Genomic DNA, 27577 nt, shown 5'->3' on the forward strand with positions numbered 1-27577 from the left:
ACAGGTGTCAGCATTGAAGTGCAGTCTTCTAAACCAGAAATCTAAGAACAAAATACCTGACTATTTTCCAAAACTGTGTTTTCAGGTGGTGGTATGAGAGTTACAAATCTGTAACACTAGTACCTAGGAAAAGTAATTCCAAAGTGATACCAGAAGGGTATCTTTCACCACTTCATGTAAAAAATAGGAAAGAATTTTTCTGTCATTAAAAACAAAAATCCATCACCTATCAAGTTAAAGGTAAAACAGTACATTTCCCACAAGAGGGAATTTTCTAAGAAACATGAAAACTTTACTGCACAGGCTAGCAACAACTGGTGCTGTACACATGTAAATTAGGAGCTGGAGGGTGGGAGGATACCGTTCTGCTACACACCCCTCCACCCACCCCGTCCCCAGTTCTGTGGGGTTGTTTTGGTGCACAACATAGGAGCCCCAGCAGAAGCTCACCTACCTGCTAGGCAACACTCCTTCCTTCCTTCCTGGCCAGCCCTGCTCAGGATGTTGTTGCTGCTCTATGCACCACCTGTGCAAGTTCACATGGGCCTCTTTCAGGGGAGGCAATATCCTGACAACAGGTTACCTCTTCCCTAACCAGACACCAGTTTTCTATAAAGTTGTATGAACTTCACATCACTGAGATAACCACTCCTAGCAATTAGCTGCAGTGGCCCAGAAGAGCCTAAATTTGTTCCAAATCTCCAACTTGCTCTCCCTCCCTGCTCCAAATAAAGATACATAAACCAGCCACAACAGAACATCAACTCTAGTCCACACTGTACAACTTCCTTCCAATTAAGACCAAGACAAATGCAACTTTTCATATGACAATACATTTTTGGAGATAATTAGAACTGCATATAAAAGGTGTTTGGATAGGTAACTTGTTCACCTTCCCTAAATACCTTACAGCTGTGAGAAGTCAGCAACTTGTCACATCTCCACTATCAAACAAAACAGAAACCAGAAGTCAGGAAATGAGCTTTATCTATTACTGGGACATTATATTCTCTTAGTTTACATAAGGACAACAGCAGTGCTTCCTCTACCTGGATTTACTGAGAGTGAAATAAACAGAACATGAAATACCCTTCAGTATTAGTTGACTGGATCATTCAGTGCTGTAACTAGTCATATTTAGATGCTTATCCCAATAAACCACGTCACAAGAAATGCAAATTGCTGTCACTTCTGGTAACCAAACTGTTTGTAGGGACTTGGGAGAAATATTAATATAACTTATAGTTGGTAACTGCAAGTTTTAGAAATCCAACAGCCCCTTTAAATTTCATAAAGGCAAAGAAAAATATTGCTTGCATGATATGATGCAAAAAAAAAATTACTGATGTAGCATGTCTTTTAAAATTGCTGGGTCATTTTAGAGCATTTTTGTTCTGCGGTATTAGAAATCAATTTTTACAGGTCTCTAATCTCCCTTCTGAATGAAAGATTCTGAAATCCTCCCCTGTACAACAGCATATATAGCACTTAATTACACTTTTCAGACTAGGTCAGAATTCGACTACTCATTATGATAGTCAGATGTGTTTATGTAGAGTTATAAACAGATTTTAACTTATTTGTAAGCATGTAAGAGAATCTGCCACAAGACAGGTAAAAACAACTGCCTGGAGCAGGCATGGACAACATGCATGTAGAGAGGTAATGGAATATTTCATCCTTCACAAACCTAATAAACACTCCAGAGAGTATTTAGCAGATCTGTGAAAGTGGCCCTTGCTCTCCACTTCTCCTGCATCAGTTTTGTTCTTCTACTCTCTGGTCTGCTTCTTTACATCTCCTATCTCTGTTTGCAGAGAGGAAGAATTCTGGAATTGTGACCTTGTAGCTTTGGCTTTGCAACATTTCATAGTGTTTATATAATACAACTTATTTGGTGTCCAAAGAAAGGCCACAGAAGGGTTTAAGCTACAGGTGCCTAGGGTCTTTATGGCTTATTAGAAATGTCAACTAGTCACCCTGATTACTGGTATTCTGCATCTTGCAGAATACTGTGATTTTACTGTGTATATCATAGATAATAAGATATATACTATGATCCATATCACATTTTAGTACATGTTGGCGTATGCCAGTGATTCATTTTCAGCCTCCTTAAACATGGAACAAATCTCATCTCATTAGGATGTGCACCCAAAAGTATCACCATTTCTGCATTGCTACTTCTGCATATTCTGTCTTCATACATAAACACACTGATTGAAACAGCTACGTTCCAGACTGCTCTCCTGTCTTGGTGATCAGGCAGAACTGATTAGGCCCACAATTTTCATTAATTGTGCTATACTGATAGCTGAAGCTTCCAAGTACAGACATCAGTTATCTTCCAGAAACTTGCAGACCTGCATCTCTTTTGCTCAAAACAGCCAGGCAACAAGCCCAAGTACAGTTGCTCAAATCTGAGCCTCCAACATTGCCTTGTAACTGAATTTCTGTATTTCAGATAGCCAATGTCTGGACATCTGAAGGTCCACAACAAAGGATGAGAGCACCATGCTCCTCCTTTGGTGGTGGCTCCCTCACACCACAAGCCTCCCCCAGGATCACCCAAGCCTGAGCCCTTTCAATGCAACCCCCACCCCCAACACATCTGGGTCGGCCAGCAGCTCCAAGCACCAAAGGAGCCAAACCTCTCCTATGCTCTTTTGTTTTCACTCTTTGCCTGTATCCAGCAGGAGGCTTTCACATGAACTTCTGCGTGGCCCTTCAACACAGTCAAGCTGCAAACCCAAACGCAGTGTGTCTGGGCTCATTTCTGAGATCAGCGGCCTTGGAGCAGCTTCTGAAGCCTCCCAAGGAGAAACAGAGACACAGAGAGCATGGACTGCAGCTACCACCAGAAAGCAAAACGCATCGTGTTCCCAAGCTGCCCACAATGACAGGGGAAGGACACTTCACAATTTGCTACAAAGTGATCTCTGTCCCCAACAGAGAGGATAAGAACCTCCTGAACCTTCACATAACATATTCAGGGAGGCTGCCATTAACTCCAGTCTGAAGAAAAAAGATCTGAGACCAGAGTCACAGCAGAATGCAAATACAGAAATTTTTACAAGTTAGCTAAAAAACTTTAAGAAATAGGCAGCAAGGACAATTCCTTTGCTCTCTTATTTTCTATTTCAAAAGCAAAATTCTAAGAGACCTTTTCAATGTGTTCTTGCACAAATCTTGTATTCCCGCCCATACAGAAAGAGCTTAACTCAATATTGCTACACACATAGTTAGGCAAGTTGGGCTTTGTCTACCTGGCGACACCAGGTTTTATTGCTGCAATTCCTCACAAGGCAGTACTTTAAGGGGAAAGACAGATCTTAAAAATGCACCAGTCCTAGAACAGAAATTCTAGAATTGTCACAAATGCCAAGAATTGTTGTGTACCTGTAAGTTTCTCCAAAAGTATAAACACTAAGGTGTTTCTGCAGCTATTACAATCACCGAGTTCACGGCTGATTTTTTAAAAATGCACATTCAGAGTGATAAAAGTACCAATCATGCAAAATACGCATTCTCGTAAGAAAAGAAACTGCAGCTACCACTACATCAGTCATGAGCACCTTAAAGGATGTGCAATACTGCTCACTGATTCAGTGTCCCAGACCTGTCTGTACAGAAGCAGTTAGGGAAAAGTAACCAAACAAACCCAGTCTGCTTTTCCTGGGCTTAGCTGCACACAGAGGACAACCTCTATCCTCAATAACAAGAAATAGCTTCTCACAAAAAGCTAAATGGAAAGAAAAAGTCTTACAGCTGAGCTGTGAGAGACCTTTTTTCCCCCCTAACCATTGTATGAAAGAAGTACTGGGACAACTCAGCAACAGGAACCTACATGAGAATCAACACAGGCTGACAAACTTTTGGAACTGTGACTACAGACCTATAAAAAACATGTAAAAAATATCTGGACAGGAATTCCATAGGAGGTAGGTGACCAGCTGAAGCACATAGACATTGCTGTAGATACTGTGCATTTTATCCCAATTTTTTACAAAGCAAGGCTTTGCAGCCCTTTGTCCTCGCTACATAAATTAAGCACACGTACAAGTTTAGTCCAAGCGTTGCAAACTAACAGAGATCTAAAATATTTCCAGTTGTAAGAGCCAGCAGACTTGACAGACATAAACTAATGTGGACAAATTAATGTAATGGACTTATTTGAAATAAAGGCATAATAGCATGAGCTCATGACATGGACTTCACAGACTGCTGGCAGTCAAAGTAACTCCTGCAGGTACCATCTTTCAGCCCATCGTGGCAGACGAACACTGGAAAGAGACAGCCACAGGGTAAAGGGAGAACCGGGTGAGGTCAATGAGCATGATGGAGATGAAGACAAGACACTGGGTGCACGTATCAACTCTTAGAGATACTTGTTTTCCTAAGCATACCTTCAGTAACGAACCTTTACATTAAAGGCTTCTTAGTGACTAAAGAAAAAGGCTTTTCTAAAAACTGTAACAATAAGGGTAGATCTGAGAGAGACTTGGCTGTCTGGATGGAGAAAAATACGTACGGATGGAGTGAGGATGTGAGGCAAGATAACGGAGGAAATGCGAATCAGTCCACTCTAAAACACAGAGGGGATTTTTCACAACATTATGTTTTCCTCAGCATGCATTTCTCTAATCTTTATACTACACACAGCAAGAAAAAGACTGCATTTTTCTGAGTACTGCTGGAAATTCTCCGAGGGTAAAACCCAAACATGCTTACTACACAACTCTCTCGGCAGCCCGCAAGCGACAAATGTCCAGCGGCGCGGCTGGTGCTCCTCTTCCAACCGGTGCCGCTCGGTGGCTCCATCGGGATCGGGGGCCCGGGAATGGAGGCGGCGGGAGGGCAGAGCGGTCGGCAGCAGGGGCAGAGCGGGGTACATCGGCCGCGACCCCGCTCACCACCCCGGCCGCCGGCTCCGCCCCACCAGGGCCCAGGAAAGCCCCCGGGACAGACGGACACAGCGGCCCGGCGGCGCCCCCGGAGTCAGTCATCATCCCGGAAACCTCCCCGAAGTCGGTCAGCCCACGCCGGCGCCGGGCATCACCCCGGGTACCCCCCAACTCCTGCTGCAACCCCGGCGGCAACGCCCTCGGTGGCCGGGACTGCCGGCCCCTCCCGCCGCTCACCAGCTGCTTCAGGTCCTCCTCGGAGAGCCCGGCGTAGCGGTACCGCTGCTGCTCGAACTCGTACCGCGTCGTCTTCACCACCACCACCACGCGCGACGGCCGGAACCCGCCCCCCGCCGCCCCCGATCCGCGCGGCGCGGCCCCCGTCGCCCCCCGCCCAGCCGCCGCGGAGGGGCTCAGCCCGCCGAGCGCGAGTAGGCGCCGGTGGGCGCCGCCGAGCAGCGGTAGCCACGGCGGGGCGGGGGAAGCCGCCGCTGGCGGGTGGCAGAGCAGCACGGACCGGCGAGCTGCCGCCCGGCCAGCGAGGCGGAGGCGGCCACAGGGGAAGCCCCAGAACGAGAACATCTCCCGGGCTCTGCGCCGCTCCCCAGAACGGGCGCGGCGCTGCCGGCGGCGGCTGCGGCCGCTCTGCGGCGGCGCCCGGCACACATGGCCCGGCCGCGCCCGCCGCCCCGCCCTCCCCGCGCGCAGCCGCCGGCCCCGCCAATAGCGAGCGGCGCTATCGGGCACCCGCCCCTCGCGAGGGCGGGGCCAGGGAGCTCTCCGAGGCGCGTGCGCTCTCCCCGGCCAACCGGGGCACAGCGCGCGGCGAGCGCGTGCCCCACCCCGCGCCCCGGGGCGGGCAGCCTGCGCATGCGCAGGGAGGCCCAGCTCCCTGCCCGCCCTTGCTTGGCCCCGCCCCGGCTTCTGGTGGCGCGCGGGACGGGGTGCGAGGCACGTAGGCGGCGCGCGGCGGATGTGCTCGCGCCCGGCGTCTCGGGGAGCCCTCGGGGGCCCCTCGGGGGCGCGGGCCCGGGCCCTGCCGTGAGGGGACAGTGCCAGTGTCCCCAGTGCTTCCCGCTGCTCCCTAGTGCTCCCCAGTATCCCGGGGCACGGTAACAGTACCCCAGTGTGCCGCACAGTGTGCCCAGTACCCCTCAGTACTCTCCTGTGTCCCAGGAGACAGAGACAATGCCCCACCAGTACGCACAGTAGTGTCCTGAGAGGCAGCGATGGTGTTAAAGAGATAAAGACGGAGGAATCACTTAGATCGTGTGTGTTGTAATGTCACGTGTTGCTCCTTCTGTTCTTGGCCTGTGTGATAGCTTTACAGCACGGCAGAAAGGAAATTACGAACTGATAATAGTGTATTAGCGAAACTTCAGATAGCTTTGGGAAATATACAAGGAATTCTGAGACGAAGCAATGTTCTGAGACGTAACCGCGTTCCTAACCTGTGTCCCCCCATATCCCGCGGGACAGCGCGAATGCCCCCATTACTCGTAGCATAAAGCCCCGCTGGAGCACGGGGCTGAGGGGCCGGCACACGCAGGCTGTGGAAGGCAGGGGGATCGCCTCGCTGCGTGGCTGGCCTGCTTCCCGGGGAAAACGGCGGGGGAGGGGAAGAACTGTCGGAACTCAGAAAGGTGGGAAAACACCGCACTAGAAGGACTAAATACTGCATCTGGTGTGACGAGCTGGTGAGATACATGTCGCTTAAAAGAAAGCTCTTTTTGTTTTCTGTTCTGGTCTGTTCTGGTCCTTGTGACATTTGCCAGTGTCAGGAAGGGTAGCAAGGCCTAGACGCAGCGCTGCGAGTCAGCATCTGACGAGTCCAGGTAAAAAAAATAAAAAGAATAACTAAAAAGATATATATGTATGTATAAATTGATCCTGAGCTATTTTTTCAATACTGTAAGCAAGATGTCCAGAAATTCTGTGGGAGTTTGCATGATTATCAGTAACTGAATGTGCACGCATTGGCTGCCACAGACAGTCCTTCTGCACTGAAGGTTTAACTTAAACAACCATTTCTCATTACTCACCTTGTCCCTGATCTTCTCTGGGGGAAGGGATTGAAGCAGCAGCTCTTGCCTGTCAATGCAGCACTCTTCTACAGTGCTTCGCCAAGAGTCTTAGGAAATGAGCATAGCTGCAGCTATTGAGCCCTTCCCACAAGACAAGAGCTCTCTCGAGTCTTTGCTTGTGGGTAGGATTTGTCTACTGATTAGCTTAGCCTTGAAGAAAATATCACAAAACAGATTACCAGGAGACCAATTAAACATAACTAATTCCCTTGCTAACCAGAAAATGCCTCATTCTGTATAACCATTAACTTTTAGGTTGTACAAAGCAGTAGGTAATACAACATCCTCGTGACCTAAAAGATACAAGAGATTTTGAATTTATGACACTGTTCTGAATGGTATCTACAATGTATTTGACCGTTTAGCTGCTCCTCTACAATTTTGTGCTTTTTGTATTGTCTGTTTATATTGAATTGTTTTGATCTTTGAATATCAAATCAGCTTCAACCACTAATATGGAATATGGAATATGGAACAGTACTTTATTCTGAAGTCATGCAATTATCATGTTATGGTCTTTCGAATTAATTCTCATAGCAAGCATTTAATCATCAAATATGAAATATGTATTTTAAAAAGTAAATTCAAATCAGTAGATGATACCTTAAAGTTCTGGAAACAATGCTGAAGCACAGGGTATGAAGTGATTAACCCATCAGGTCCCAGAAGGAAGTCTCTGACAGACTAGCTCTTTGTCAGAGTACACAGATTGTCTGATATCCCATTGTCTTTGTGGAAAAGGATTTAAACTTTCTATAACATATAAAATAGAGTTTGTGGAATGTAACACAGTTTGCATCTTACTTTATAAATTGGTCTACTTACAAAACGGCCATTGGACACTAACCCCTCTCTCAGTACAATTCTTGATTTGAACATACACCTGATATACAGTAAGGGACACAGATCTGTCAAACGACCCTTTACCTATTTTGAGATATATTCAGTTTGTAACATGTGCCATGTCTTCATGCCACATAATCAATGACTGTAAAACAATATACCCAGGGGATTAAGGGACAGATTTGTTCATCCAAAACTGAACTAATAAATATAGGCATTTAAACCTGGTATCCCTATAGGACACAAATATGGACTAGGAGTGAATTCCCACTGTAGTAACTTTTTGAACCCCTGACTGGCCAAGACCAGCTTTGGTTTGGGCACAGTGTTCTTAAAAATTCTTCGTGGAAACAGATGCCTTAATACTGCCTGAAGTTAGAAAAATGCTTCTGAGAAATGCCCGTTTTAGACACCAAGGAGTTATAATACATGATGTAAACTTCAAGACACAAATGTATAGAAAACCAGGCATCTTTAACTCTATATGCTTCAAGTTATATAGTGAAGTTTAAAAAATGTAATGTATATATAATACACAAAATATCTGTGTAACAAAGTAAATGGAAAAATTTCTACATAAAAAAATAATTCCCTAAATGATTTCACTAGCTGCAAAACTGGCAATGCATGACTATGCCAGCTGTTTTATATAAAAAATAATCTCCATATGTAGCCTATGCCCACACAAAATAATGCATATGTTGCTTGTACTGCAATTACAGTCTGAGAAAACTATTCATTTCTTCTCTTTCTTGAAGTCTGTGAATAATGCCTTCTTGTGATAGTTTAATTAATAACCAGTATATAATTAACTTATCCTAGTATTTGCATTGTCTAGACTTACTCTGTGTGTGACCGTCAATGCTGCTGGTAACGGAAAATGATTGTGGCATGTTTGTGTTTAAAATGGTGATGCTATCAGTGTTAGATGTATTCACAGGGGAAGAGGTAAACACACCATCACTGTAACATTTCACAAAACCGAGTCCTCAGATTTTGAGACCAGCTGACCGCAGCTGTTAATTCTGATAATCCAGAGGAAAACTCCAGACTAATGGTTAGAGAACAGGTCGCTCATGCAACACATCAATATCTTACAAGACATGTAGATTAAAGTATTAGCAGGTGTAGTCTGATAGAATTTCTGATCCCAAATCCAATCTGTGTTCACTTTGCTTGCAACATATGTACCCTCATCACTGATTACACACTTGAGTCATATATTTTGTTTCAGAAAATTCCAAATTACAAAATCAAGAAAGAAGCTTATTAAAAAGCATAGTAAGTGCAGCTATTCTTATGAATGCAAATTACTGGTTTTTGTTACACAAAACCAATGAGAGGAGCTTTCTTGTCCACATTTCGATTAGAGCATATTTTAATTATCAGGTATTTACTTTTCTAATTTTGTTCCCACTCTTTGCTTATGCAAACTACACCATCCGTCAAATGATCTAATACAATTGACTTCAGGATTTCAGAAGCAATTTGAATATGCTCAAACAAATGCAGACACATTATTTTGTACTAATAACTTTAGTGTTTGTGAAACACAAATGGTTCTGAAGTCCATGTTTTATGGAGAGAACTGCTGTAGAATGGGCTGTGCATGCTTTTTCTAAATTTTCCTGCCACCGTACCCTCTCTAAAATCCATCTAAGGGAAATGAGGATGCACCTTCCCTCCCTGTCCATGTCATACTGGCTGTCACTAGCAGTAAAAGCAAATGTGCTAGAAGTTTTTCCTGTGTTCATTTATTCAACAGAGACATTACCTACCTCTTAACTTCATACAGTCTGCCAAAACTATTTCAGAGGTCATGAAAGAGCATGACATAAAAACCTGAGGGACAAGATTTATGAAGAGATACAAATGCCTCCAGAATGTAAAGTAGGACATTCAGTCTATCCCATCCAAGTAGATTTTGCTAGAAGTTAATAATCCTAGTAGAATATATCATTATTATTAGGAACTATTAGTTTTCCCTTCTTCGGAAAATTACTACTGTATGAACACATAAGATCTTCCAGCTCCATACCTCTTATATATATAAAGTTCATCACTGGGGTTTGTCATAAATAAATAAAAATTTGTCCGGAAAAAAAAATAATGGTGTCTAGTTTCATATGGGTTTGGGTCATGTCTCTACACCTCTCTTCAGGCCACAGGGACCTATCCTTCCATGGACTGTTTCTCCTCCCTTCCCAAAACTGCTGCAGCTTGAAGAGAAGCAGAAATACACCACTCAGCCCCACCAGCATCACAGAAAATACCAAGCTTACCCTGAAACCTTTTCCTCAAAGGATGCTTTTCTCTGATTTCTGTCACTCAGCAACTGCCAATTTTCATGAAGAATTTAAAATGCCTTAAACCATTCTAGCTCCTGTCCAATTTTTTTAAACTGAAGAGTGGACTCGATGTGGGCCTGACAGATGGGTGGATGGAGTGCACAACTACTTACATATTGTTTCCTTACAAGCAGGCTTTAGATTCTGCAGCATGGTACTGTAGAAGCTCTGGGACACAAATAAGACTACTGGTTACACAGAAATTTAAGTTGTAAGAAAATTGTTTATTGTTGAGGCATGGAAATTGCTCTTCAGGTGTCATAAATGACAAGCTATATTTTTAAAACCAAGTTAATACATCACATAATGGTGTACCTTCAGGCTTGAGGAACAGTGAATTTTAGTGCAGTGAGACTAAAGAGAACACATAATTAGGTTCTTAAGAGGAAAAAATTTTTCCTCTGCTACCACAGTATCCAATGTCTTTAAAGTAAACATCTCTTTTTCTCAGCTTTTAGGAGATGAAGCTTTCTGTTTGAGTGTGTGTGCACATCAGTGTGTGTTTATATGTATACTTGCGTATACACGTAAGGATCTTGGGAAGAGGCAGACTGAAAGAGCCTTTATAAATAAACCTTGTTCTGCATGCTATGGGAGCAAATTACAAAGTCTAAGTCCCGTGTCTGAAAAAGTTCTGTTGTCCCTGCCCTGGAACAGGGCATTTTGCCAAGGATTTTACAGCTGTAGTAGAATTTAGAGGGGTATCATGACACTCAGGTGCTTAAATCCTGTCTCACAGAAAGCTCTGATTATCAGGACAGACTTTGAAATCAAACTCTGCATTCAGCACATAGCCAGCTGAACTCCAGGGCAAACTTATCACCATGACCTGTTGCTAAATACATAGGGCTGCTGTGTTTTACAACTGCCTGAGTTGTTATAACGTGGAGCTTTGTCCCTGAGAATGAGTTGCAGCAATGAAATATGGAGGTCAGTGATTTAAGTATTGCCGTGGTCAGGAGCGAGGCGGATAACGAAGGACACAATGTACAGCTTGTTATGGAAACAATATTTTTGTTATTGGCATACTGAAGTAAAAGAAAATCCCCATGCTTCACTGTCTGACATAGGTGCTCTATTGGGAAGCACTCCCTCTTTCCTGAAGGCAAGAATCAAGTTCCATTTAATTTTACTGTCATCCAGAATCAATGTCAGACAAGTGCTAATTTTGGTGGGCCATTTAGGATTCAGTGTAATCCAGATAACTATTTCAGCTACATCTGGACACTAATCTTGGCAGTGCACTGAGAGTTCAGAAATAAACTAGTATTGATGCTTCATAACTTCATACACATGTTCAGATGGGAAAACTAAATTGTAACTTGACTGGTCAGGTGTGTTGCAGCTTTTTAGATTGAGAAACCATTACAATTATCTTAATTAAAAGGACTTGAGATATTCAGAACATTGTTTCAGCTCTGAGGATGACAAATAATATGTAAGACATCAGGGAAGTGGCAGTGGTGAGATTCCAGACAAATTCTCTGACAGAATGAAAACATGGAACACGTAAGTGGTGTGTGCATGGGCTTATGAATCACCCTGCAAGTCTTGATTCACGGGTATTAGAGAGAATTGGAGTTTTTTTCTCACAAAAATGTTTAGGTGGAAGGCAGTAGTTTGTAGAATAACTTCTACAGAGCAACTGTGTCTTGGCCACTGTCAGGATTATTGTGCACATGAGAATGTGTAACATACTCATATGAATGATGTTGTTAGGAATAGCTACAGCTAAGGCTGAGAAGTAATCTCAGATAATCTCACATATTTATGGGATTTTTTTTTAATGTAGATATCCCAATGTATTGTGCATGCATTTATTTGTGTATATCAAACAGACAATGAATATACACAAGTGCAGGTGCTTGTTTTACTCATCTAGAAAGGTGTTCATGAGCAAGCAGGATACACTGTAAGTTTTAAAGATCATATGGCCCTTAGAACAGTCTTTTACTTTCTCATGGGGAATTCTCTTGGTGCATAAACCTGGAAGATACAGATCATGGTTCTTTTCCCGTAAAAAATCTCTGCAGCCAGTGTACCACTCCAGGTATTTTCAAAATAAACATTAAATAAAACCCCTTGTATGAAGGCTGGTTTCTATAAGCCTTGGTCATTCTAAACTGCCACCCCAAGTTTTGCTTGTGTGTACTTACAAACAGGATGCTGAATGTTACCACACAATTTTAAATGTTTTCAATGAAGTCCAATTTAAAGCTTTCCAAATGTATCTTTTAAATAACAGATTAAAAGCAACAAATATCTGTTCACATATATTATTATTAATTCATGCTCATGTGGTATTATCCATCAATATGATGAACAAGTACTTATTCCCTATAAAATTCCTTACTCTAATAATGTATCTAAATATATTTAATTCTAAAATTGAAAGTTTTTGTAACAGTTCTTGACTATTGGAAGCCATGGTGTTATTCACCGCTCAGTGCAAACCAGGCTGCCTGGAATCCACAATAGTGCATCTGAAGTTCTTTCTCAACAGACTAAACTTAAGCTGTCTCTAAAATTAATCTCTACATAAAAGTCATAAAGTAATATGCATCTGATTTCCTCCCTCCAGGGGCTGATGAGTCACCTCAGACATTTTGGGAAGATGAATTTCCAACTGAGCTGTTGTAATCTCTGGCAGATATCATGAGCAGACAACAGACCGCCTGCGGTTCCATCTAGAATGATCTGAAAAAGAATTTATTTTTAAAAGTCTTATTTGAGCATATTCATGTTTTGAAACAATCCAGCATTTCATAATACCAAAGCAGTAGGTTAAAGTTTGGATATGACTGGTTCCTGGTTTAGGTAAATAGGTAACCAGATAACACAGGGTTATTCACAAATATTTGAGCATGTGAATCGTGAATGAAGCCTATGACCCTCCATGTCAATACAGACAAGCACAAAAACACTAAGGAATCTGATGTCTAGGTAGGGCAATATACCCAGGACGCAAATTACCTCACTCTATGGAGGGTACACTGTCTTAAGACTTCATTACAGATGCTCACAAAACTCTTGAGAAGTCCAACATACCTTCAAACACCTGACTGGTTCTCAGAAAGTGGTTTTGGTGTGTAATCTCTGTGACTGCAGAAAGTAGGTAGAACTGACTAAAAAGATCAGACACATAATACCACTATCACAGTATCTGCTCAAAAATTGCTGCTACCATATGGCCACCTCTAAATATTTACTAGAGTTTTAAGTCTCTTACAGGTGAAATGAAAGCTTGTGTTTGTCAGGATATTAAATATGAAAATATGATTTTCCCCCTTCTCTTTCAATATATTGGAGCATTTAAAACCAATCACAGAGTGTCTTTTTTCTCTGCTTTAGATACTACTGGTGCCTGCTAAAAAGATACAGACATTCCAACAAAGGAGTTAATTCTTAACTTTTCCCTTTTCCTCAGTTTTAATCAGGTGTGTGTGTGTTAGCTTTATAGTTTGGAATCCTTAACAACTGGTAAGAATTAAAATTAAATTGACAAGAAATGCCAAACAAAGATAGCAATTTTCCAGGAGTTACTGTGGTGTTGCTGAAGAGTAGTTCCATTAAGAACTTTAAAAGTACTTTACTTCAAAATAGAAAGAAAATTCTTGTAACATTTTGGATCTTGATAAACTCCGCAATAGAGTAGAATAAGAGAGAATCAGCATAAGAGAGAATCCTAATGAAGCTCAGATGGCGAGTACACAAGGGCCAGAAAATGTCCCTAAAATAAAACATTTTTCATTTCTGCAAATGTATTTGCTTTTGCATTTCTATGTTATGATACAGACCAACAAACTACTGGTGTTCAGAAACTACTGGCTATCAATACCAGTAGTCTCCAAAATCCATGCAATTCTTTATGGATTCATATGGTATATCCTCTTATGTCTTTGCACACTCTGATTTTTCTTGTAGGGTCTATGGCTGGGTATGGAGAGACTTCTTGGCACTTAGCTAGGCCTAGATTCCAAAATCTTTGAATTTATTCTAATAGCTTCTAAGATAAAATTCCAGAGAGGACACCTCAATCAAAAGAGAGGTTCCCTCAGTCCGGATTAAGGTATGAGAAGCTTTCAGATTGATGAGGTGGAGTGTAAGGAGTAATGAGTTAATTTTTTCTTTGCCTAGTGACACTGCCATCCTTGTACCTCCCATGTACTTTACTTGTTTGAAGTAAAGATCAGCCAAGAAGTTTACTCCTTTGTCTAAATTCACTTCCCCTGCTCACTTTATAGTCAGAGGGAAAAGATAAATACTTTCCAAAGAGTCGTTGATCCCATCCACTCTCAAAATTGATTTAAAGATGAATTGTTCTTTTTCTCTCCATTTAGATTTACAGAGCAATTTGTTGGTAAAAATACTCAGGCTGTATCTGGTGAAAGATCTGATAAAAATACTAGGCTTAGCAAATTTTTTGTTATGGACTTTATGAAATTAGTATCTCTACTTAAAAGTAAAGCAATTCAACTAGAAATTTTAAAAATATTGGAATAAATGTCTATTCTGAACTCATAAAATCATAGAAATATCTCTACAACCTTATACATTTTCAGTATATAGCATTAACATACTCTAGATTAAGCATCTTTGGTGAAGAATGCTTACAACAAAGTCTTCCAAATATACAGAATCACTTCAATGTCCATAATTCACTTATTATGCATATCATGTTTGCTTTCTACTTCAGTCTGAAGCACTAAGCACTAAAGACAACTATTATAAAGATAATATAAAGATAATGATGTGATTTTTCATGTCTTTTACAGTGTCATGAAATACACAGCATCATCTAGGCAACTCTGAGTTCAGTTTAACAAGAAAGAAATTGCCATGTTGAGAAAAGAAAACCACTTTGGGAGGGGGTGAGAAAAAACAGAATGGAATGAAATAAAATAAAATGCAGACATGTTTTGTAAATTCTTGTATTTCTTGTAAAGAAACAGTCCCTGAAGACTTATGCTTCTTAACATTTATACATGCCTAAGAAGAAGTCATCTCCAAAACTCAGTTATATCAATAAAAAGAAGATGACTTATTCACATACACCCTTCAATGAAAATGAAAGAATGAAAATTAGAAGATTAAAATACATGCTCTTAAAAACACAGGATCTGTTCTCTTGTATCTAAATGGACATTTCTATGCTGATACTTAAAAGTGACCTCTTCCTTTTCAAAACCCATAAGGCCTATTACTCTTCCATTTCTGTAAAAGGGAGATCCAGGGACAGTCACAAGTGAGATTGAATGTCTGAAGGTGGAGAGTGACTTGGATACCAGTAACTGAAATGTGTGCAAATTAAAACCTTGTAGCTCTGAGAAGAGATTAAGATAAGCAGGAAACGCTAGAAGCCATTAAAAAAGTGCTTGAAAGGGATTGTTAAAACTGTTGTTACAAACTAGAATAAATGAAGCACAGATGCTTAAACCAAAAGGGTAAGAAAAACACCTCACACATTTCAGAATCTGTTTGCTGGCTGCCATCTGAGTATTTTTATCAGAAATCTCTGCAAATCAAAATAAATATTTAACTTGTATATCTGTGTTCCTACACTGCTTTGAAATTCTCTTTCCCCTCTTTTTGTTCCTTTTTTTTTTTCCTGAAAGAAGAAAAAGTTCTTATTATTAGGAATTCTGGGAAAGAATCAAGTTCCATCCAAAATTTCCAAGTTTTCAGAAACTGTATGCCTTTCTGAGTGACCTCAATATAAGAAGGATATAAGGGTATTGGAGTCTATCAGGAGGAGGATAACCAAGTTAGTGAAAGGCCTTAAGGGGAAGACGTATGAGGAGCAGCTGAGGTCACTTGGCTTGCTGTCCCTGGAGAAGAGGCGACTAAGGGGACACCTCACTGGGGACTTCAACTTCCTCTTAAGGAGGGGAAGAGGAGGAGCACAAACTGATCTCTTCTCTGAGGTGACCCATGACAGGACTTGAGGGAATGGACAACAACACTGGAGTTGTGTCAGGGGAGGTTTAGGTTGGACATCAGAAACTTTTCGTTTCTTCCCCAGAGGGTGGCTGGGCACTGGAACAAGCTCCCCAAGGAAGTGGTCACAGCACCAGCCTGGCAGAGGTCCAGAAGTGTTTGGACAATGCCCTCAGGCACATGGGGTGACTCTTGTGCAGGACCAGGAGTTGGACTTGATGATTCTTAAAGGTCCCTTCCAATTCAGGATATTCTATGATTCTGTGATAAAGGGGGGGAAAATTGTTTCCTTAGGGAAAGAGTACTTATAGCTGTTACTGTTCATGACTTGATTCTTGAAAGAAAGGTTTATAACATAAGGACAGTATGTCACCTAGCTGCAGAGGGAAACTAATCCTATGAGCAACAACTCAAGGTTGCCTGATGTAGTCCATCTGTTGAAAAATCATACCTTATTGGCAACTCCTGTACCCACTGTAGCAGTTTGACACAAGTGGTGAATTTGCTCCAGAAATAGGACTTGTCTTCTGCTAAGGTGGAAGAGCTTTTAAGTCTAACAGCTCTTTCTGCCTTGCTTTCTGCAGATTGACCGCAGCCCTGTTGTAAGTTGCATTCACTGAAGCATTAAGGCATTAATACCTTACATCTTATTTTCGTGGCATTTTTTTCTCTGAGGAACCTACATTTTTGTTATGGTGAAGCAAGCTGGTAAAGCTGGTGTCTAAAGGTTCTCCTGCAGATTTCCTAGTTGAGGTATGTGTTACAGCTGATCAAGAATCATATTTTAAATTAAGTTAACTGTGACATAATATATTAGTAAAAACGTGCTCCAGGCTTTTAGTAACAAGCTAGTCACCAATGTGAATAGACTCATCCTGTACTTACTCAACGTAAAATCAACATCTCTAGTCATTTCTACTGAAATATACTGAAAAAAATTAGGTAATGCTTAATAATATAAAATATTTTAAACCTCAAGCTTTTGTAAAGACTATTCCATGGCCATAAATATGTGTAGATACTTGAGCTGGCAAAACCTTACGTTTTAACAGTAGTAAGTCAAAATACTAAAAGGAATTACCATACTTCTACCTGAAAAGGGGTTTCTGTATCAGATAAAAGTTATAGTCAACATTAAAAAAAAAAAAAAAAGTCCAATTTGCATTATTTTAAGCAAATAATCTGAAAGGATTACACACTTCCAGCAAAACTTCTGCTTACCAGTGCTGCTGTCTTGAGTTAGTTCTTCATCATCTTCATCATCACTATCACAGTTTAATGGCTGAAAAGCTGTTTCTGACTCTGTGTCTACTTGATGAGCATCTGACTCTTGCTCTGCAAAGCTTCGCAAGGCCACAAGGCGATGATGTATTGCAGCATACAGGTGTTCAGTGTCTTTTGAGCTTGCCTGCAGAACATAAAATGTACACTCCAAAACAACTGAGAAAAATTCTGGTTTTAAAATTTTATTTTTAAAAATAATTAAATAGTTGTATTTTGTTCTTTCTAATCAAAATTATCAGCTTAAGATTCACACTTAGTAATTAACATCCAAATATTAATGTAAATACAAATAATGTGAAATTTCTTTATGTGGTCTGACCTGTTGATTCTTGTCTCTATAGTTACAAGAAACATAAACTTAAAAATTACTTTCCTTGAAGAACAGCTCAGTTTATATGGAATACTTGATATTTTGGATGATTCCTAAGTTTAATTGTGGAAGTGAGAAAGCACTGATATGTTCATACATACAGTCACCAGGTGAATACTGTAGGGATGAATACCAGCCTGTTCAGCGACTGTAGAAGCAGCTTCCTACAACCCTTGCCACACCCATACAGCTCTCATATATTGTGATTTCCTCATACATGTCTATTTTTACTGCCCAGTAGTGCCAAGACAAATTTACAGAATGTAAATTATGTGCTCTGTGAAAACAGTATGGCACACCTGGAAGTCGGGACATTTATAATTCTCACATGCAGACCAGCAGTCCAGCACAGCCATATTTAAGTCATGGTTAAGTCACAGTTAACACTGCAGACACTAGGAAATTACAGACTTTATAGTACTTGCACATACAGTGCACGGTGCTTTGCTTGTGTATGATATGTGACACTTCCCGGAAATTATGATTTATTTTTGTTTCCCAGCAAGCTGAACCCTTCCTAGAAAGATCTGCTGGGGAAACTGTAAACATCCTTAAACTCATGTGGATGCTCTCATTTTCCAAGTCGGGACATATGTGCACTTTATTTGCAAGTAAGTCCAGCACATTTCCACCTCCAATTTAGCCCTTGCTGGAGAAAATCAGGGCTCCCAAGACTATTGCCATACACAAGGCAATATTGAAACTCTGTATTCATCTCAACTGAGAAATGGAGGTCCTACATGGAATAGATTTATTGCAAGTGCTGTGTTGAGAACCATGGCAGAAAGCAGCTGCCTTTTACCAGTGTAACTTACAAAATTTTAACTACCTGTGAAGAAATTGTCAGTGTATTGCTTCCATTAAAAAAGAGCTGCTTCTGCATATTACTGGAATGATATCCATTCCATTGGTGGTATGTGAACCAGTCTGGAATCGTCTGTCTTAAGGCCAGATCATATCATCACACCTGTTTTTTTGAAATATCATTCTAATGCATTCCATGATAAAAGCCACGTAACATCTAAGCTAAGCATAGTCTGACAGAGCATGAAGGCCATTTGCTAAAACTAACCTTCAGCAACCCTTCAGAATTCTAGATGGAGTGGGGTTTTGGGTGGAGTTGTTGTCTCCTACTCACCTGAGCTAAAAATACTTGCACAGAATGATCCTTTTGATCTGTTGCAGTGAAGCACAGGCTCTTTCTGTTTGCTCTTTCTATAACCATTTGTTCCCAGAGCTGCGTGTTGAGAATCAGTCTCAAGCTACCTTGATTTCGCATAACTAAAATGAGAAGGTCAATATGATAAGCTGCAGCTGTTTTCTCCAGCACTTGTATACAACTAATATTTTCATCATATATTCTTTTAATTTGGTCTAAAACCCTGATATAGTGAGATTTTATTTTTTTTAATATCCAAATATGGATGTTTGTTTCTTTCAATATGTCTGGAACACAAAGGAAATAATCTGCTGAAACTATGCAGTACAGTATAAAAAAGTGACAGCACAGTAAGAACAACATTCCAACAGTCTTGAAACAGTGCTGCTGAAAAAGCAGAACCAACAAAGAGCAAACTGTTAGACTGGTGACTGAGTTAAGACAGTGCAGCAGAGAAGTACACAGAACCAAACAATATATGAGTCCAGTTCCTCGGTCTGTAACACAGAGAACTTTGTCAAGTAAAAAGATTCTCAACAACTTGACTTAAATGTAACAATCTTCTCAGATTTAAACATTCTGAAATAAACTCTGGTCAACAATAGTACAAATTATTTGGTGTTTTCTGTACGTGATATTTCATTATTTAGTTCGTACTTAGCCTCGACTTCAACATTCCGTGCTTATTGCTGGAAGTGTCATTAAGCCTCAGGGATCCTCTGCCTCTTTCAGTCCAGGTTAAAGAAAGCTTATTAAATACAAAGAGCTTGCAGTTAATCTGAAAGAGAAATACATGATGAAAACTGGCAGCCAATACTAGTTTTAGTGGCTCTAGAACTTTATGGTTGGAAAACTTTTGATATGGCTTTTAATACATCCATATGCATATGTACAAAGGTAGATGTATAGATGTACCACCATTATTACTTAAAATGGCTTCTAAATCTGTGCTAAACTCTTTTCTCATCATAGAAATCATTCAGCATGAATCCTAGTTTACTTTTTCAATTATTTCATCTTCATTAATTTTTTGTCTGTGATATCCACCAGCATACCTAAATTTGTTGCATAAGTTGTACAGTCTTATTTTCCTCCCTCATTACAAATGCTATGCAACCCAGGATACCAGTACTGCCACTAGAAGAGTACTGCTCCAAATGCAGTAAAACTTTTGTGTTCTGCCAAGACAGAAGAATTAATTGAAGATTATAAAATAATGTTAAGATTTTTTAAAATCATAATTCCTATTTTCTGAGAAAATAATATTTTGAAGACAAAGAATAGCAAGATATGCCCTGCCAGGTTAGAAAGATAATTGCTGTTTTAGCTAAACTATAAAACAAATTACTTTAACAACACATTGCTTTATTTTCCCCAAAACAGTTTTTCCATAAACCCCAACTTTATTTAAATCTCTTCCAGTTTTAAGGTTTTGGTTACAGTTAGTGTACTGTGTAGCTGGGTATAAAATACCACTGAAATAGTCACTTACTGAAAGGGACCACAAAGTGAACAAATATAGTATGTAAAAGAAAGTACCAACTTCACAAAAAATTGGGTTAGCTGAGCCATTGCTTAAAAAAAGCAGAAATTTAAAATACAAATTAAAGTTATTTTCAGATTGCTGCATCTGCAATAGATCTAGATGTTCTTTTCAACAACAAAACTACTCACCATCAAGGTTTTAGGAAATACACACCTGCAATACATTATGTTCTGCTTCTTCTCCAGTTATAACTTCAACTTTATCTAACAGGATTTTCTCCATTGGCTTGGAAATACAAGCAGCTGCTGATTCAATTAGTGTTGCATTCTTCAACAAAGCTCTTTCTGTAGGAAAAAAAAATTCTTTCTGTACAGGGAATATTTTGGGAATATTTTTAGGATAACAGAACTAGTACACAGGATGTGACCTCAGTAATACCTGTGGTATCTGACATAGTTTAGTGTTATTAATAAGTTTTTAACCAAAGGAACAAACATAAGAGTAAAAGGCAAGAATAAAAAATACCTCACTAAAAAGGCTTATACAGAATTGAACAGGGCTGTTTATACTTGCAGAGGTTTGTCCCAAGGGACAAACAGAAACAAGCAGAAACAAGGCCTAAATATTTAGAAGCTGATTTTCAAAATTAAACTCATCTGATATATTGTTATGCCAATATTCAGAACAATAATACATATACAATGAATATTTAATAGGAACATAGAAGGACAAGATTTGAAAGGAACAACATTGTTACAAAGCTCTGTATCTTTGCATAATCTATATGCATGTTCTGAAAGCTTTATATTTATAAATTTTTATGTGTAAGAATGCTTACACAAATCATAGGATCTAATACATGTGTTAGTAAAGAGGAGTGCAAAATTTGTCAAGAAGGCTCACAATAGGGAACTATTGGGAAGTCCCTCACAGCCTAGGTTTATGTGGCTTGCTTAGTAGAAAGTCTCACACCAGAGTCACGAACAAGCCCTGAAATCCGTCTGTACAGAACTTTCAGTCCCACAATTATCACCCAAAATAACCAAATAATTTGTATGAGAATTTGAAAAATGCAAGAAGCAGACAACCTAAAATTGTAATTCAACAATGTGGTCCACAAGGCATTCATAAAGGTTGCTGCATTTTTTTTTTCACACAATAAGTAATGATCTGAACTAAATAATAGTATTCTGTAATATTTTCTTGAGTAATTCAGATCATGTTTTCTGAAGGTAGTCCAGTTCACATGTCATAAACCAAACTAGCTGCTTTCTGAATATATGTTTTGACACAAACACTAAGCATACTCATGACTGGATAGCTTTAAAGCAGATGAAAACTACTGACTATCAATCATTTGACATCCTCTAAAACACAGTGAAACATAACAATAAAACTAACTGTTCTTGTTTGCTGTTTATGCTTACTTGTTTGTGGCCTGACATGAGAAGATCCTGTCGACATGGATATTATTTCTTCTTTTTGTAAATCAGCTTCATTACACAGCTTGGGATGCCTCTCAGGACTCTAGAAAAACAGAGGGGAAATAAGAACTCCTGTTTAAGAAATGGCTATATTACTTTATATCAAACAGAACATTGAATCATTTAATGCATACTATGCTGAAGATCAGCAATTTTAACAGCTTCAGAGTAAAAACTAGCCCAGATGATACCATTTCAGTCCCTAGAGAAAGTAATATTATTATCATAGAATCCGTACATCAGTCTTCCTCCGAGAAGAATGATCTCTTTGTATGGATCCTGGACTAGTATTTAAATCCACTGAAGAACTTAGATGTTGAGGTACTGGCCTATTTCCAGATCAAACCCATAGTTCCCAGAAGGGCAGTTTAAAACTCTCAGACACCACAACCTTAACCTCAGAGGACTTAAAAATTTCTATCACCTTCAGTTTTGCAGATAAATTTTCTTAGGCTGCCTAAATAAATGCTTGTGGCTCCTGAAAATGCTCAGTGGCTCAACTCATACCTTATAAATAAATCTTGGCCAGAAGTCATAGCCCAAACCTATGGTTGCCAAGCTTTTTACCTGGCAGATGAGCATACAGTTTCTGTCCTACTTCAACTGAAAAACTGAATTTCAATTCCATTTTCATTGGTGCAGTCCTCAGCTTAGGAACCACTTTTTTGTCCTAGAGTCCTTTAGGACTTAAGCTACCTCACAAGCATGTACAATATGCTTTAATATGGACTCTCTAGGGTGGGAGACCATTTTTTCCCTCATACTTATTTATCACAGAATCACAGAATGGTTTGGGTTGCAAGAGACCTTAAAAATCATCTGGTTCTAACTTCTCTGCCATGGGAAGGGACACCTTTCGTTAGACCAGGTTGCTCAGAGCCCCATCCAGCTGGGCGTTGAATGGTCACCCTAGATGGTGACCTCATCCAGGGATGAGGCATCCACAGCATTTCTAGGCAATGCTTTCCTGTGGTCTAACCACACTCAAAGAGAAGAATTTCTTAATATCAAACCTAAACCTACTGTGCTTCAGTTTGAAACCACTTCCCCTTGTCCTGTCACTCTGTGCTCCTGTAAACAGTTTCTCCTCAGCTTTCTTGTAGGCGCCCTTTAGGTACCCAATCTCTTTACAGTTATGATGGAAGTTATTCGAGCAGCAGGAACCACATTCTTTCATCTTACATTGTGGGTGTTCCACTTTACATGGAATAGATAAAAAACTCCTTTTCAAGTCAAAAAAAGAGCAAATCAGAAGTGCATATTGGTATACATTACTAATTAAAGAACCTACCTAGGGTGGAGAAGATAAGAATGCTTACCCCGCCAGCAGCACATTCTCAGACATTTTCTCCTCAAGAGACACTGGAACAATATTTACTCACATCTTTAAAAGAAGAAGACCTAAAAAGAATCAATCTCTGAAAAAGTAATTGTATTCTTAAGTACACTGACCTTGATAAAAAGTCTGCCAGCATGTGCAGATCCCACCAAAACTCTTTCAACCATGTTTTCTCCAAACACAAAATCAGAATTGCTGCTGGTTTGTACACTTCTTTCTTTGAGCAACTGACTTCTGTGGGAACAAAATAACATAATAATGTGATATAGAACTATTTAAAGCACTTTAAAGATTCACCACAACTAACCTTAAAAAAAAAATAATCATCTGGTAATCAGACAAATTCTTTAAGAGACTCTGAGAATATTATCTATGGAACATTTCATAAAAGGAACAGAGTTATCACACTATATTTCATTGAGATTATTGAGGATATTCCTTAAGACCAAAGAACATGCAGCAAAACAGCATGCTGCTTCCCCTCAGGGAAGTGTCTCAGTCCAGAAATCTTCACTTACTTTTGTTTCCCTGTCGCCTTTTGCTCCTTCAAAGGACTACCAACAATTAACCATCCTTTCAAGATGGTGCAGCTCCAGTACTCTGCAGAATAATGTACACCCCAGTGCCTTACAGGGTCTCCTTGGTCATCCTCCTTACACCTTAGAAGGGCAGGGAGGCAGTGTCTTCACATACACACACAAATACTGAAAAAATGTATACTTATGATAGCAGATGGCTTAAAATGAGGAATAAGTAAAACAGGAGAGAAAAGTGTTCCCATTTTTCAATTACCTGTTCCATATATATACTTAAAATGAGAAGAGAACTCAATACTTGCAATGCTTTGGTACTGGCCAACTATATTTTAGAGATTACATTCAAAAATATTCTATACGCATAGAATTGTGATTTGACCTGCTAATTACATAGCCACTTTAAATTAACAAGGTTCAATTTTTCTAAAAGTCACTAGAAAAGTCCTTGTAAACTCCTTCATGTGGAAGTTGTTCCTGCTGCTGGATTGGTTTTGGTTTGTTTGGGTTGTTTTGGTTTTTTTTTTGTTTTATGAAGGGATTATTGGTTGTTTATGCTTTCTGTAAAGCTTAATCCTGCATGTCTTGCTGGCATAGGCAAAACCATGTTCCAGAAGGATGTTCTGGCAGGAAGGCAACATGACACTGTGTCACAAACTGCATAGTTCAGTGCCACTTAGTTCTGTTTCACAGTATTTATCACCCTTGGGAGGGCTTAACATAACGTATGTAGAGGATATTCCTGCTAATTAGCTGGGTTTGTTGGGCAGAAATTGGATGATTGCCTCTAAAACACAGTTTCTCTGTTCACAACCACAGTGTGCTTGAAATGTCTTCAAGGATGAAGGGCTTACTGAGTACTACCTCTCTCCATCTTACTTAATGAGAAAAATATTCCTTAGCATTCTCACGCTTGATGAGACTAGGAGCAAAACAGAGAAATCAGAAAATGCTTGTCTTTTCAGCCTTGAAAGCTTCTATGCATGTTTTGGGCCATGAACAGGGAATCTGAAAAGTGTTGATGAGTTTTTTGTTCTTAAACACACCCCTCACTAAAATTCATTGGAGTGTGACCAATATCCATACTGGTATTTCAAGTGCTACTTTCTAGGCTGCTCCAACAGCAGCTAAAAAAGCTAAAAAAACAACAATTAGAGGCTTATTTCTAAGAAAAATGTGGGAAATTGTTTTGATTATATTCAAACATGTAAGAATTAATCAGTGCAAGATCTTTCTTTTGACAGGAAGTTAACTGCAAGTGCCAGCCTTAAAATGTTATTAAAAACTCAACAGCCTTATGTTGCTGCATGGTAAGAACAAATGTTCTTGGCAGGGATGCATTGTCAGGGATGGAAAGTGTTCGTGCCCCAGGGATGGCATTGTCATGGAGATACAGAACAAGAGTCACTGATATGAGGGACTGATCCCTAACAAGGAATAATGGGAGGAGAAATATGGATAAAGTACTTGCATGGGATTATGAGAGGGGAATAGATTCAGGTACTAGCCCTCTCAGAGTGTCCAAAAAGGTCTGAGTAGCCGACAGTTCCACTGCTGCCTTGAACACTTTCAGTTTTCCAAGCAAATCCTTGTGCAAAGTTGATTTGACATGACTACAAGCCTGTGTTTTCCCACTGTTGTATATCTGTCACTTATGACACAAGCTTTCCAAGCTTTTAGTCAGAATCAAGAAACTGGATTATTTGCCTTTTCAGTTCATTATTATAGTCAGCCCAGGAAATGATAATTAGTGATTTCATGGAACATGGACAGCTGCAGCAACTGCAGAGTGATAACAAGATATTTTCACTCATGTCTCCACAGAATCCTATAATGGAGAAATGAAGAAGTGGAAAAGGAGCAAAAAGTGAGAGAGATGTCTGCAGGCAAGGCAATCCTGCTGTTGCATCTCTCTGCATTTTATTTTATAAATAAATGCCATGATTGAAAATAAAAGCAAACTTAAAAAGTTGTTTTCTTAGCAATGAGGGGGTCTGGCTGCTATGTTCACTTACTGCTCAGCATGTATGCAGAGCTTAATGAAGTCATTTGTTTATTACTGATGAGAAAACAGCTATGCCAGAAAGGTTTTACCTAAGTATTTTACAGCATCAGTCACTTAATAAGGATCAGAAGAATGGCACTTACATCCTCCTACAATCTCAGAAGAGCAGTAAGCACCTGCTCTCAGTAAGTTTGTATTTTGTTTTCAACTGTCAAAGGAACCAACATTTACCATGATTGTGATAGAACTAGTTTTGTGATATTCAGAATTCATCAGGCACAAACACCCCAAGCAGGATGTTTGTGGAAAAAAAAAGACAGGGGAAAGAAATACCTTAAGTACCTTTAAGTTAGGTTGTTGGTACTGAATCACTGTGTTGCATTTCTCTACTTCACAGGAGAAAGTCACTCACCAATTTTTTCCTAGATATTGTGCAGCTGACAGAGAGTAAATAAATTTAAAGTATCAACAGCAACTGATTTAGCTTTTCTAATACATGCATTAGCATCATTCAGGTTCTGCTAAAAACCCAGTGCACTGTGTGACTACATGTTGTCCTCAGATGGCATCACAACAGCATTAAATGCAATAGAAAAGGTTGGTTCTTCCAAAATCACAGTGAGCATCTGCCCTCTAACAATGTTCTTTTTGTTGATAAGGATTAAGCATCTAAGTGCTTTGTGCATCTAAAAATCCCTTGCCTCCTCAGAACCCTGGCACTGCACATCTAAACCTTTATCTGTGATCCACCTAGCCCTGTAGAAGACTAGCAGAGACTGCTTTGCAATTTTCTATGCTCTCCTTGGGTAGGAGGGGGAATTAGGCAACATTAGAAATCTATTATCTGTGGCCCTAGCAATTTTGAAAAGTCATTCTCTTATCAAAAGTGATGCCAGGTGTATTCCTGATGCTCACAACTTCCAGGTAAATAACCCTCATCAACATCAGCAAGCAGTATTAATACCACAAGACAACCACAGACCTAGAGTTCTCGCGAGAGTCATTCCCTAGAGAGAGAGGTAATAGCCTACTTTTGCATCACTATGACTTCTTCTCATTGTTGGCCTTAACCTCTTTCTGTTTCCCAAGCAAAACCTTGTGCAAGGCTGCATACGTGACCAGAAGCCAGTATTTTCCCAGCATTGTATTTCTGTCACTTACGACTCAAACTTTCCACGCTTTTAGTCAGAATCTGATTGATCTCCAAGAATGGGGCTCTTTCCATCACATACAGTGTCAAAGGATAGGGAAACATCCTAAACCAAAGACGTCAGCTTCCTCACAGGAATTCTGAAGTCTGTGCTACACAAAAATGCTAGCCTATTGCAGTCACCGCAGAAAACTTTTTATGCCAGAAATTCTGCTTTGTGAATGAAAGTAGAGCATCCAATGCAGCATTCACCTGGTCTTCCAAATCAATCTGTATTTTTTTTCTTTATGCCTCTTGTATTCAATATGCTGACATGTATTGGTAATTCCTCAAAAGAATGAAATTTCCTGAGTTTCTCTGGACCTTTTTTTATGAGATGCAGCAGACATGCAGTCAGAAGAGAGATGGCAAACCAAAATAGTTTCCAGCTTGGTTGCTAGTGAGAAACCACCTGTCCCATAGAGATTAATTGCAGTTAGGAGTCCATTTTTTATGGCATATGAAGCTCATGCCAAGACACAAATCTTGGCACCACACACAAACACCACTGAGCCCTGTGTGGTGCAGATAGCAAGGGCTTAGTACCGTGTTAGACATAGATGATGAAAGGACATGCTGTCAGCCAAGACACAAGATGATAGAGAAATGTAA

General features: G+C 40.0%; 2 protein-coding genes across 4 annotated transcripts in view; both read right to left on the reverse strand.

Moving 5' to 3' along the window:
- The window catches only part of NADK2 (NAD kinase 2, mitochondrial), a 32954-nt gene extending 27257 nt beyond the window's left edge, over positions 1–5697 (reverse strand). For both annotated transcript variants that reach the window (XM_063423481.1, XM_063423482.1), the window contains exon 1: positions 5142–5697. In XM_063423481.1, coding sequence (XP_063279551.1) covers positions 5142–5486 — 345 coding nt within the window. In that variant the 5' untranslated portion in view covers positions 5487–5697. The remainder of the gene's footprint in view (positions 1–5141) is intronic.
- Positions 5698–10382: 4685 nt separating this feature from the next.
- The window catches only part of RANBP3L (RAN binding protein 3 like), a 32534-nt gene continuing 15339 nt past the window's right edge, over positions 10383–27577 (reverse strand). For both annotated transcript variants that reach the window (XM_063423324.1, XM_063423322.1), the window contains 7 exons: positions 23352–23472; positions 21843–21942; positions 20629–20759; positions 19587–19707; positions 18909–19051; positions 17338–17524; positions 10383–12876 (listed from right to left, as the gene is read on the reverse strand). In XM_063423324.1, the coding sequence (XP_063279394.1) occupies positions 12833–12876; positions 17338–17524; positions 18909–19051; positions 19587–19707; positions 20629–20759; positions 21843–21942; positions 23352–23472 (847 nt within the window). In that variant the 3' untranslated portion in view covers positions 10383–12832. The remainder of the gene's footprint in view (positions 12877–17337; positions 17525–18908; positions 19052–19586; positions 19708–20628; positions 20760–21842; positions 21943–23351; positions 23473–27577) is intronic.

This window comes from Prinia subflava, chromosome Z (assembly GCF_021018805.1).
Source record: "Prinia subflava isolate CZ2003 ecotype Zambia chromosome Z, Cam_Psub_1.2, whole genome shotgun sequence".
Taxonomy (NCBI): domain Eukaryota; kingdom Metazoa; phylum Chordata; class Aves; order Passeriformes; family Cisticolidae; genus Prinia; species Prinia subflava.